Source organism: Ascidia mentula, chromosome 4 (assembly GCF_947561715.1).
Source record: "Ascidia mentula chromosome 4, kaAscMent1.1, whole genome shotgun sequence".
In the NCBI taxonomy this organism is placed as follows: Eukaryota; Metazoa; Chordata; class Ascidiacea; order Phlebobranchia; family Ascidiidae; genus Ascidia; species Ascidia mentula.
The window spans coordinates 8,080,954-8,093,854 of NC_138569.1; the positions used below are offsets into that span (position 1 = coordinate 8,080,954).

Sequence of the window (12,901 nt, forward strand, 5' to 3'; positions counted from 1 at the left end):
AAGTCATGCCAAACTGGATGAAAAGAAACCTTTTGCGAACTGCCTCGCTGTTTTGTTTAATTTGCACGACCATGTGGTCGCCCAATAACTGGATGCAACCCATTAGTTACCAGGGCGACCAGAAAATTATCTTTATGCCAGGAATATTCCTCATCTGGAAATAATATGTGGGGAATTCCCCTTTCAGCGTCTGTCATTTCTTGAAAAATAAATTTGTCAACCGTACACGGAAACAATTAATATTGCATCGAAACATGTATGCTTTAGTGTAGTGACAGCAAGAACAGCATTTGTGAGACTTAACACTGATGTTGCAAAGAATTGGCATTGTGTAGTAAATATGTCATGTCCTACTGGTATGCTAATAAGTTTGGAAGATGAAGATCAAAGTTCATCAAAATCTGACAGCGTAAGCTTAAAGATTTATTTTTGGTTGTCTAAGTTATTGCTTATTTTTGCACTTTTCAAACTTTTGCATTTTTGTTTTCAAAATGCATTGATTATAAATTACTCAGCCTGCAACCTTCTAATTGTGATTATGCAGTCAGGCATTTTTGTGTTGATCAATCTATTATTGTTGACATTTTTTATATCATATTTCCTTTAGCTCTCTCCACTGACATCTCCAAAAAGTGCAACAGCCAGTAGTGGATTTGTTCAGGTCTCATCACAAACATCAACCAACAACAAAAAGAATCCAGCAAAGTTATGTGGCTACTTGACGAGAGTCTCTTCAACTGGAATAGTAAAATGTAAATTTTCCAAAAATGCATGTGAAAATCCAATGAAACAGAACACATTCCACATTCAAGTGTATCTTGCTTTTAACAGTGTCCAAAACAAGATGGTTTTCTTACACTCCTGATACATGTGAGTTGGTGTTTATGAGAAATCCAGACCAGGAAACTGAAAGCATTGGAAATATGGGTAGAATTCCCCTGCGAAGAGCATCATTTAATTTTACTGCCTCAAGTCTCCAAGACAACCTTTTCTCAATTACGTCTGATGGAACAACCCACAATTTGCAGGTATAATGTGTACTTGGCTGTTTGGTCAGTAAAGTCGTCTAAAAGTCACACCAGCTGCACTGATGAGACCTTCTAGGTCGAAACAGTGGCCATCTGTCTGTAGCTTACACAATAATGTGTACAGTCTGATTGCCATGCAAGTGGTATGAATATTGTATTACAAGCACTAATTCATTTATTTAATACAATATTACATGGTTAAAACGTGTCGTCATTAAAATCTTTAAATAAATTCTTTGCCACTGTGTTGGGTTTAGGTGTGTTCTCATAAGGCTTCAAACGAAAAACATTGCTTTTTTTATTCAGGCTTCTGATAGAAAAACACTAATGTGGTGGATTCAAGAACTGCAGTCACGGCGTCGTGCATTTAACCTTCAGCAAGCAGAAGATTATCCCCAGAAACCAGACTGGCAGGGGTCTATACAGGGGGCGAGTGTATTTTGGGTTTCAAATACACAGGAAATAAAGCCTGGACTTATTGGTGTTAAACAGTCATCAGTAAAGTCAGGCAAGTGACAATATTGTTGGTTTTGAACTACCACAAGTCTTCATTTCTTTGTCCATTGGCATATATACTATAAGAAAAAGTATATGTTTTTTTATTCTTATCTAAAAGTTGTCTGCTATGGAAGTATAAGGGTCTAATACTTCCTGTCTGTGTGCAATACAGGGTTTGAAAACATATTTTGACATGCAATATTTTTATATCAGTAATCGTGTGACGTCATCTATTGTGAGTAAAACAGGTTAAAATTTTGTGGAAATATCTTGTCAAAACATTTTTGTAATATTCTTACTCAGATGTCGGCATAGCTCCAGCTCCATTACGAGTTTTTCAACCTGACGAAGAACCCCCAGACACGGTCGGTGATCAAGCAGCAACGCTTCATAATCGAAGCTCTAGCTTTACCCCAGGAAATAGCATTGCCGTTCTTGGTAACAAGTTGCCAATGCCCAGCCTTGGAAACATTAATACAGCATTTACAAATGCAGGTATGGAATTGGCTATTACTGTGGGACATGTTGTTTTAGTTGAGAGGGGATTTAGACACTTTTTCTACAAACTACTTGAAATATCACAAATCTTATTAAAATTTATTTCCTCTGAACATTTTGTTTCACTTAGTTATGTTTCAACAAGTTAATATGTTGTCTGTTTGGTCATGATGCAGTTGATTAGTGGCAAAATTCACATGCAAATTTCACAGCTTTGGTTTCAAATTACAATAGCTGTTATAAATAGGGATGCACAGAAAGTTCGGTTTGCCGAATTTATTCGGCCGAAACTAAGGTTTTCGCAATTATTCGGTTTCGGCTGAATATTTCTGCAAAATTCGGCCGAAACCGAAACTTTTTTATTGCATATAAAGCTGAAACGCAAAGTTTAGAAAAGGTCAAAATCATTGTTTAAACTGTACGAATATGTTCGTTTCATTTGTTCACTTTCACAGAAATGATAAAAATCAACATTAAGCACTTATGGTGCAGAAGACGAGGTTATTCTTCAAGCGCCAAAAAAGGCTGTGTGATAGGATAAGATGTAATCCAGTATATGTTTTGTTTAAATTTATTGCGTTTAAATAGATGGTTACCAAAATTAGTTACGGTTTATTCGGCTGAATTAATTCGGCAACTTTTGCCGAATATTCGGTTTCGGCCGAATATAAAAAGAGCTGTTTCGGTGCATCACTAGTTGTAAAGATATGTGCAAAAAAAGCCATATTATTGCAAAGCTGCAGCTTTGTTATAAAGATCTTCCAGTAAACTTGCGGTATATTTGAGGATAAGAAGTTAATGGTTTAGAAAGGGCAAATCATATCCATCTTGCATCACTGGTGCCAAATGTGTTTGTTTTATTTGTTAACATCTGGTGTATGTATAATATGTGATAGATAACTTGCAAGAATTGTTTAAAAAGTTTACAACAAAGAAGATTATGTGATTTAGTAAAATTTACTGATATTGTCTTGCAGGTGAAGCAGCCAAGAAAACATTAAGAAATCAAGCGATAAAATTAAAATCTAGTGGTGGCAAAACCGATGATTCAATGATTGGGGGAGCTGTATCAAAATCTCTGGCAGGTGAGAACGAGAAGATTGAATTGCTTTATTCTTGAGAGTGGTTTAGTCATCAAGGCTTATGTGCATACTTTGTGTGAATCATGAAAAATGGTGACATGTTGATTTATGATGTATAAGGCCCTTTTCCAAAAGGGAAATGATGATATCGATGAATAACTTAGCCTGAATAGAAAATATTGCATTTTGAATTTTCAAATTCTATTTTATCTTCTAACTTGGCATTATAGCTATTAAAATTGTGTACTTTAAGTCAGTGTTGTCTTACTTATGCTTACGGCTGTCATAATCCCACTTATTTGTGGTGTGTGTTACATTTCAAACTTGTGTATTATATATATATGTATTTAAAAAATCTTTTATTTCCAATTATATTTTTTGTATTGACTATTCTATTTTTATTACTGTAAAAAATATACAGTAAGCTTGCCATGGCGATACACTACTCTTGTTTAAATACAACAATTTGTCAACAACCATGTATTTACATACAAGTATTCCGTCTTAATCTTCCTGTGCGTTTCAGGTGAGGCCTGGCATAGTGGTTACACAATATGATTTTAATTTTGTCACAGCATCAAGTGCGTTAAACCAAGGCATTCTTCACCCATCCCCCAAAAGATCGAGCACTAATGCCAGTGATATGGGTTATGGAAGTTTTATTAAAGGACTAAAAGGGGAAATTTTGCAACTGCACGATGAGATGACAATGATGAAGATGAAGCTGCAAACCAAAGAGGTTGGTGACAATAAATTGTTGTTGTTGTTTTAAAGAGTTTCGACAGGGTAACATATTTTTGCAAGTTATCCTTTAATTTCATTTATTTGCCAACATGTGTAGGAGTCGATCCAAGTGTTAAAGCTGGAGCTGGACAAATATGAACAACTTAGCAAAGGTATTTTTCTCAACTGTTAAGTTGCAGTTTTATTTACATGTAAGCTGCAACAAATTTACCAACCATTCGGATATGCATAATTTTCTTAAGTTGCAATCTTCAATTGAATGGCCAGGCAGATATGTCATTTGCATGGCGATATTGATATTTTGTCCAATTATTTTGAATATGTTAGTGATTAAAACAAACTTGACCAATTTAAGTGTTGACTGTTCATACAAATGCTTTATTACAATATGCAACACTAATTTTGAGATACAAATAAAGTAATTTCAAGAAACGTTTTTTTAGTTTTACTATAAATAACACAAACCCAGCAAACCAAGTTTTTTGTGTTTATCTGTCACAAAAAACATCATTTTTTTAACATTTTTTCTCTGATGCTCAGGAACACTACCTCCACACTCTGTTTTCTCGAACGAGGAACGGAAAATGCGGTCGGAACTCATTAGCCTCAAACTGACCAACGAACGACTGCAACAAGAGGGAGATGAAAGCCAGACCAGGGAAAACGCTCTTAAGGAACAGAACTCCATGTTGCAGGAAATGTTGTCGGTCAAAGACGCGGTTGTGATGCAGCTCAGCAATCAGGTATTACTGAAAAAACGTGAGTTTTTAATTCGCTTGCAAAGGTATATGTGGCGTTTTGATGGTATTTTAAAGCACGATGACTTAAAACGTTGACGTTTTGGTAAAGAGGGTTTCGGTGCCAAAATGGTGGTTTATTATTTATCATTTCTTGGCGTAAGAACGGAGACATCTGGAGCTGATGATAAAGTAAGGATCCATTCTATTTGGTTATTTTGGTCCGATTAAATCATTTATTCACTATGTAATTCGTTAAATATGAAATCGTTGTTTTGGCTGTCGTGCGTGTTCTGTAAATTTAAACAAACATCCGTCCTGTTGGGCGCACCTGGTCAATTATCATGACAGAACTTGGGTTGCTTCCTGCCATAAAATATATGGCTACTTTCACGTTCAGTTACACGACCTAGAGCGCAACCACACCCAACTCACCGACGATCACACCAAACTTAAAGAGGAGAAAAATGAAGAATTCGTCATCTTGTCTCCTGCTACAGCATCAGTGGGTGAAGACATTGACCTGCTTAAGGTATGTCGTGTGTTTTCGGATAGGGTTGGTTACAAGTTTTCGATCATAAATATATGTGACCTGTTCCAACTAACGGTTCCTTGTTGACAATTCTTTGTCGATGTGGTATCAAATCTGATATGCAATAACAGCATAAATGTTGGGTTTAAAGTTGACATACAAAATACAAAATGGCAACTAATGGACTTAATAGTTAGGTACAAGCATGGTATGAATACTGTGATTATAGTCACCACAAAAGTAGAAGTGTTTGCTTGGCCGTTTGGTCGACAAGATCGTCAACAATAGTCACACCATACTGCTATTTTTGCTGCCAGGCATACTAATTAATCAAAATCGTTCTTCTGGCACTTAAGTTTCTGAAGTTATTTATTCGAAACCGACGTTTCGTCTGCCATTCGGCGAGACTTCCTCAGGGTCATACAAAGCTGCACTAATGAGACATATTTGGTCTAAACGTTGTTTTTGCACCTTACAGAATAATATTTAGAGTTAAAACCATCTGGTGGTTTTTAAAATTTAACTACGGTACGCTGCTAAATAACTCATTATCATTCAATCCAAACTTCCATTTCGTTAATTATAAACATACAAGGAAAATATACACGAACTCGTTAACAAGCAAGAAAAAAAATTGTCGTTGCCTTTTTCATGTAAACAAAAAAGAGAATGACAACCTAATCAACAACAATAACAAAAACAACAACAGTGTCGCCGGCAATGTTTAATTTGTGAGTAAGCTTACTAAAAACCGACTTCGTCCGCAAAACTTCCGCTTTGTCCGTAAACTTCTCACTAAAAAGGCGTTGTTTGCATTCGCGCCGGGCATATTTTAAAGTTGCGTAGGCGGCGATTTGTTATCAGCCTTAATGTCGCACAGGACCAGGCCGAGGGTTACATGATGCAGAACAAGCTGTTGAATAACGAGATCTTGGAGCTCGCCAACTTGCGGCAGATGGACGGCGAACGACTGGAATCCATGCACGACAAAGTACGTAGACTGATTGCATCTAGGGTTTATTGCGTGAATAAGGAGGGGATATACGTTTTCATTAAGGTTTGATGAGGTTGCATTATACCGAAGGCGCCAATATCACACGTGCCCGTAAATTGGAACTGATATGTGTTTGGTGGAACATCGTGTTGCCGTATTTGTGCGTAACCTCTCCAATATGTTACTACACTGTATTTTTTTGTAAACCAATGCAATGTAACTTTGTATTGTTCGACATATTTATTACTGAGCATGATCAACAAAAAAATTTGCAAAATTCTGGGGCATAAAACAGGGATTTATCAGTGATTTCTAAAAAAGGGAAGAAAAAACCAGAACTGTATATTTTCTAATGAAATGTTGGTGTTAATCATAACTGCTCACTTCTCCATGCGACATTGACACCCGATCCATATCACCAGCATCAAATTACCAGTCACAACACACCACGAAAGCTTTTCCAAACTGACGCGCGATTTTCACAGATAAAACTGAAGGAGGCCCAGTACTGTCAGCTCAACAGCAAATACCTTGTCCTGCTGGCGGAAATGAACAAACCAAGATCGGAGAGTGTTGGTCTCGCTGTTGCCGGGGAGAAAGTGGCGCCTTCCGACAAGGACAAGAAGGACATGGTTAAGATTTTGATACAAGAAGCCCTGGCAGAAACGTCCGTCGTTACTACCAGAAAGTAAGGAAAATTTGTTAAGATTTCCGAACGCACATTTCCTCGCAATGGACAGCGTAAAATTAATATATTACTTAACTTCAAAAAGCTAGCCTACTGTAGTTCAATAAATGTTGAGACTGGTAAGCACAGATCAGTGTCGGTGCAGAATAACTGATAAAGTTATTTGCATATATACTTGCGACTATTTGCCTAAGTTTTGCGTCAATTTATCACGTTGCGGAGTAAAATTTGCATCAAAGGCTTGCCACGTGTCAGTTTGTTTCTTTTAATATTTTATGTTATTTATAATTTTATGTACGGTAAGTATTTAGTTATTTATGTAAATTCAATTAGACCTCGGGAAGCGCTTGACTTTGAAAACCCTCGGGTTATTTCAGCGTCTCCCTGCCTTCACAGCCATAACCTTTTATTTGCTCAACTATAATGTGTTTGAATTTGAATTTGAAATGAATGAAGATGTTACAAATACTTCATCATATCTAGCTACTGTCCTCCAAATCTCCAGTCCGAATTACGTCAATCCCCAGTATATTTCCGTGGTTTCAATTGTTTAATTTGCAAACGCAAACATTTACACAAGCATATTGTTAATAACCACCACATTTTTCACAGAGAGAGCAAATACGATGTGTTTGGATTCACATGTCTTCCGGAAGACGACGCAGAATCTTCTCTACTGGCATCCGCGAGTCAGATGGAGAAAAGAGCATCCGACATCATCTTCTCACTCAACGAATATAACGCATCCATCGACGCGAAGTGGCAGAACTACTTTGCAGCAAGCAGGTGTGACAGTGTTTAATTTTTAATGCAAGAGCTCGGCCGTCGGAGCCGCATGGGGCTTTTAAATAGTGATGCACCGAAACAGCATTTTTTTTATTCGGCCGAAACCGAATATTCGGCAAAAGTTGCCTAATAAATTTGGCCGAATAAACCGAAACCAATTTTGTTATCCATCTCTTTAAAATCGCAATAAATTTAAAGAAAACATGTGCTGGAGTACATCTGATCCTATCATACAACCTTTTATTGGCACTTAACAAATGCAAACAGAACTTCCGGTGCATCCCTACTTTTTAATACGTTTGTTGTGCCTTAATAGACACGGAAAGCTTGTGAAAAAACAATAATATATATACAAAATCAAAATTTTACACTTTCGCTGCTGTTTGGTTGCAATTTTTTAGAGCGGTGATAAACGTGTGACGGATATGCATTAGGCGGTCAAAACATGCCCGCTAACAGGGTTTATCTCAGTCATGACCCAAGAGACTCTTTGAATTGCCAACCTCTGGCTTGTTTTGATAAACTAGTATAATCTTCAAGCAGTTGGTTGCTGATGCTGTCTGTCGGCATATTGCTCACAGAGAGGTCTCTGACAAAATATTACTAACAGTTTACTGAAACCTTAATGTCTTGGATTTGTTCGATTGAGCAGGGGCGACTTACTACGTAACGAGGACACGAAATTGTTGATTCGCTACGGCGTTCCGCATGACTTGCGACCGAAAGTTTGGACATGGATGGTTAAACACAGAACTCTGCAATTACGGTACGAAAAACCTAATCATGTGTAGAGATAAGTGTAGCATTCGCTGTTTTTGAGAAATTCGCAACGCAACTATTCTTTCAACCAATTAAAACGCTAGCTGGTAAATTTCGAGGTTTGTGGAGTATTGTGTTGTCTTCCCTTGTAACATTTAACAGATCATTCCCGCTAAGAAATAACACTATGCGTGAAGTATTTCCAGAAACGAAACAAGTTCAAAGTTTAAGTTCGTGCAAAAAGATAGCTCAACGAAAAGAAAGCAGTCACTGACGTTAATTAAAGCGAAATCCTCCACTTACCTTGTAACGTAATCTTGTCTTCACACTGAACATAGCAAATCTCTTCAGTGGCGGGATTCAGCCGGTTCGCACCGGTTCTATAGAACCGTCTTACGAAATTTTATGAGATCAGCGAACCGGTTAGTATCACTGGTTGCTGTCAATGATTTTTTGCATCTCAAAAGCCGTTAAAAATATGACTTTTGTCATAGAACCTGCTGACAAAAAATTTGAATCCCACAACTGAATTTCTTCCGCGGCAGTGTTAGATCTCTGCTAAAACCATTGGTTCATACCGCTACACGTTATATGATAGTGTATTATATGTCTTTAGAAATAGGTTGGATCCAGACGGCTCTTACTACAAGAAGCTTTGTCAGAGAAGTGTGGCGCCCCTAGCGGCGAAACAGATCGAACTCGACCTGTTAAGGACATTACCCAACAATAAACATTTTGTGAGCCTTTCTTCGGATGGCATTGAACAACTGCGTCGGGTTCTGCGAGCATTCAGCTTACATAACCCCAGCATCGGGTAAGTGGTGATTACATCTTCCCGTCTTTTTCACTATATCTAAACTTTTCCGGACAACTTTTACCTAAATGAACATACGCGAAACCAAACACTTTTTTAATTTTTATTTTTTTATGTTTATTTTTGCAAAGATTCACGAAACTGAATAGTTGTAATGTTATCCTTAGAAAATGTCATGTTACACGGTGTATATGCGCTTTTACAACTTTGAATGGTCCAACAGAACGTTTTCTATCTTTAAAAAACTAGCTTTTACTAAGATTTAGCGCAAATTCGACAATTGCATATATTTTTTCAGTTACTGCCAGGGTTTGAACCGCGTGGTGGCGGTAGCACTTCTCTACTTATGCGAAGAAGAGGCTTTCTGGTGTGTAGTGGCTGTCACAGAATTGATCATGCCTCCAGATTACTACAGCGATACGCTCACCGCCTCCCAGGTACTAAATACGACCTCGAGTAACCCCGCGGTAACGAAACGATTAATTGCTCTTGCTTAAATAAGGCCGACCAGCGCGTCTTCCGAGAGCTGATGGCCGAAAAACTTCCACGTCTCCACAAGCACCTGGAAACGTTGCAAGTTGATTGTTCGCTCATTACGTTCAACTGGCTTCTGTGTATTTATTGCGACAACGTCCCGCCTGCCACCATGCTCCACATATGGGATGTCTTCCTCAACGAAGGCTCAAAGGTACGTTAAAGCTATCAGTTTACGAGGCCTCCCCAGCATCAATGCAAGTCTATGGAAAAATGTTGATCACACACACTGTGGTATGTTCGTGGTAGAAACAGACGATTTGCCTATTACTCTCCTTGTTAATCAGTACATTTTTTGTTTGTTCATTAAAAAAAATACTTTCATGACTGTTGTAAAAAACAGAAAAATCTTGAACTGAAAACGCCTCCAGGCGGCATAACCTCGCAAGTTTTTGATAAACTGTATTTTGTTGTTTTAGGTTTTATTCCGATACGGGTTGGCATTCTTTTACACCGTGGAAGAAGAACTTCTTCAACTGACAGACTACATGTCCGTATTCGCATTTCTGCGCGTGATGTCCCATCGCATGCATGACGTCAGGTAAGTGACGAATTACATAAAACATGCTCTGATATTGTAGAGGTGATTAACACAGTACGCCTGGAACGTTTTGATGTTCACATTATAATGTTGTTTCAATTATAAATATTTGAAACCGGATCAAAAATAACAAGTAACATTCTAGCGTGAACTGCTTGTGGATCTGCCCCTCACTGTTCATACTTCTTATGTTCAAGGAGTCTGACGCAAATCGCTTTCCAAACGATGAATCCGTTCCCCATGCGCCGAATAAATCGACTCCGCCTCTTCCACATCGAGAAAGTTGAAGCCGAACTTCGTGATCTTGACGTCATCAGAAAGGGATTTGTTAGTCAAAGACGCGCGCCGCCCACTGACAGAGATAGTGACGACGATTGATTTCGCGATGCCGTCCGATTGTAACAGTGTGAACCTTGTGGTTAATCGTCATTGCATTTCGTCCAGGGTATATGTTTTGTATTTGTTTCAAATTAACGCCAAGTTCAAGCCAGAATTTCGCGTCTGTCCCAAAATCAAATTTCACTAATCCAGACTCCAGAGTGGCTAATTACACAAGATTTCTGCTGGTTTTACCTTCGCGTGCTCTCCTCCCTGGGTCAGGCGAACATGTTGACTTGTTTTGTAATGATCTTTCAGCACTTTTATGATGAAAAAGTACAAGTGCAATATACTAAGTTTGCTACGTATGTAATCGCACTTACTACTTTCGCATCAATGTTACAATTCCGCCTATTAATAATTTCTCGCCAAACGTCAGCGATTCCGCCCAGCTTGTAGTTGATTATTCTTCACACGCGTGTGCAATATTTTGTCGTTTAATAAATCGTTATTTGCCTCCAGCTCCAGCAAGCGTCGCATTTTCCTGCTTCTCCAGCCCACACCACGAATCACACACATTTCTATAGTTTGCTAGCGTCGTGTTTTTGCGATTCATAAAAAAAGCGATCAAAACAAGGAAAAGAACTCGAAAAAAATAACAGCGACAAAAATCACTTCCGCCAGGTGGAGCTCGCGCGCTAAAGACGAGAGTGGCAGAATCGCGGAAGGAAGAAAAACTAATCGAGTCAAAGCTACATGTCCGGAAGATGGCGCAAAACAGCTCGTAATGTGTGCGTGCAAAACGGCTGGATCCCATTGCAATGAATAATAAGTTGTTTATCATACTTCGAAAAATTGACAAAAGAATCAAAACATAAGATTTTCCACATAACTGATCTGCCATCGCGTTAACTTATACACTGTAGAGGATTTTAAAAAAAGTAAGTTCATGGACAAAGACATCTGCACCTTAATCATCGCCCAGGTGAGTCTAGGGTGCATGAAAAGCTGTGCTACTGCTACGTGACGTATCTATGACGTTGATGATTGCGTAAGCGAAATAAAACGATCGAAGGCGAAGGCTGCTGACGTCGCGCCATGACAACCGGTGGGTAATGAAGTATAGGAAAGTGGCCGGGGTTGTGACGATGGGAAGAAATGAGAGGAAAAACGCGGTAAAATAGAGGGAGATTCGTACACTGCAGCTAGCGGGTAAAAGCGTGGCCGATTCGGCGCCACCCTCGCCAAAAAATAAAACGAAACTGTGAAGCGAAACACGGAGGGGCCTCGCCCGCGACCCGCGGTGGCAAAATAAACGAATTACTCTGCATGATGACGAAGTGCGACGGCGCGATTGTCACAAACTGCTCGCCAGAAACGCGCCAATGCTGAACTTGATTGCGACGAAAAATGACCGGATTAGAAAAATAACTCCATCCCCTCTTCGCGTTCGTGCTTTGTTCTTATCCCTTGGCTTTTGTCACCGTCTTTCGACGACGCCGACGAACTGGAACGCTCCACGGATGAGCTGTCTCCGCTCAAGTGTGACGGCGACACGCTGATTGCAGCATCGGCAGGTGTAGCTCGTTCGTGATTGGTGGGAACTTGAAGGTAGGCGGTGCTGATTGGCTCACTGTTCGGACGCTTATGGTGGCTCCGACCGAACGGCAGTTTGGCAGCACCTTTGTGGGACGTCTCGGCGCCTGCAACGAAGCAAGCAAAGAACACGGTGATGTTAAGGCGCTAAACGTGTGTATTCGGGTTAAGTTAATTAGCGGCATACCATGCAATAGGTGCTTCGGTCAAAGCAAAATAAGAACAAGTGATTACTGAAATCCTCTTGGATGAATAGCAAGTGACGTAAGTGCCCAACTCCCCAAGTTTATTCTAACAACCGGTTATACCCCACACAGGCACTCATTGAACGCCATAATGCCGGTTTAATCTCCATTCACAAATATTAATAAACTGAATCTAGGGTTACGTTTGGTTGCTTCGACCCTCCGATTTCGAATGGCCGTTTTATCGTGGAACGCGGGAAAGAGGTTGATGTTGGGTACTTTGTTATTTTTGCTCAGAACCTCTTTAGATTATCGACTGTTTTTTTGCACACAACCCATATATATTTGTGCGGGTTCCAGGGAAGGAGCAGGAAGTAATTGTTAAGAACTACAATCACACAAGATTGTTAGTTCGGCTAAATCAAATCACATGCACACTGCAATGTTGTGGTGAGCGAACGAAAGCAAGCGCTTTCGGAAATAATCGTGGTTACTACGAAATCTATTACAAAATTACAGGACCTACACGATATTTTTGTGTAACGTTACTAATTGCCGTTTAGTCGT

General features: G+C 39.2%; 2 protein-coding genes across 5 annotated transcripts in view; one reads left to right on the forward strand and one right to left on the reverse strand.

Moving 5' to 3' along the window:
• Positions 1-214: 214 nt before the first annotated feature.
• On the forward strand, positions 215-11,066 carry LOC145897561 (TBC1 domain family member 2B-like). The gene is made up of 19 exons (XM_082985904.1): positions 215-409; positions 608-752; positions 832-1,028; positions 1,335-1,536; positions 1,830-2,021; positions 3,002-3,109; positions 3,682-3,845; positions 3,948-4,002; positions 4,391-4,593; positions 4,988-5,119; positions 6,000-6,110; positions 6,599-6,801; positions 7,414-7,587; positions 8,240-8,353; positions 8,963-9,160; positions 9,459-9,597; positions 9,663-9,848; positions 10,114-10,235; positions 10,433-11,066. Exons 1-19 carry the CDS (start codon positions 341-343, stop codon positions 10,611-10,613), a joined length of 2,895 nt encoding a protein of 964 aa, XP_082842030.1. The 5' UTR covers positions 215-340; the 3' UTR covers positions 10,614-11,066.
• A 65-nt stretch (positions 11,067-11,131) lies between these two features.
• LOC145897413 (rho guanine nucleotide exchange factor 28-like) overlaps positions 11,132-12,901 on the reverse strand; it is a 59,015-nt gene continuing 57,245 nt past the window's right edge. For 3 of the 4 annotated variants that reach the window (XM_082985693.1, XM_082985691.1, XM_082985692.1), the window contains one exon: positions 11,132-12,256. In XM_082985693.1, coding sequence (XP_082841819.1) covers positions 11,973-12,256 — 284 coding nt within the window. In that variant the 3' untranslated portion in view covers positions 11,132-11,972. The remainder of the gene's footprint in view (positions 12,257-12,901) is intronic. The other variant, XM_082985694.1, reaches the window with a different exon arrangement.

Bases quoted from the DNA above. Each gene is read 5' to 3' on its own strand.
- LOC145897561 (XM_082985904.1), top strand. From the start codon at position 341: ATGTCATGTCCTACTGGTATGCTAATAAGTTTGGAAGATGAAGATCAA. The intron at 753-831 runs GTAAATTTTCCA...TGCTTTTAACAG, and splicing joins TTCAACTGGAATAGTAAAAT to TGTCCAAAACAAGATGGTTT. The intron at 4,003-4,390 runs GTATTTTTCTCA...TCTGATGCTCAG, and splicing joins ATATGAACAACTTAGCAAAG to GAACACTACCTCCACACTCT.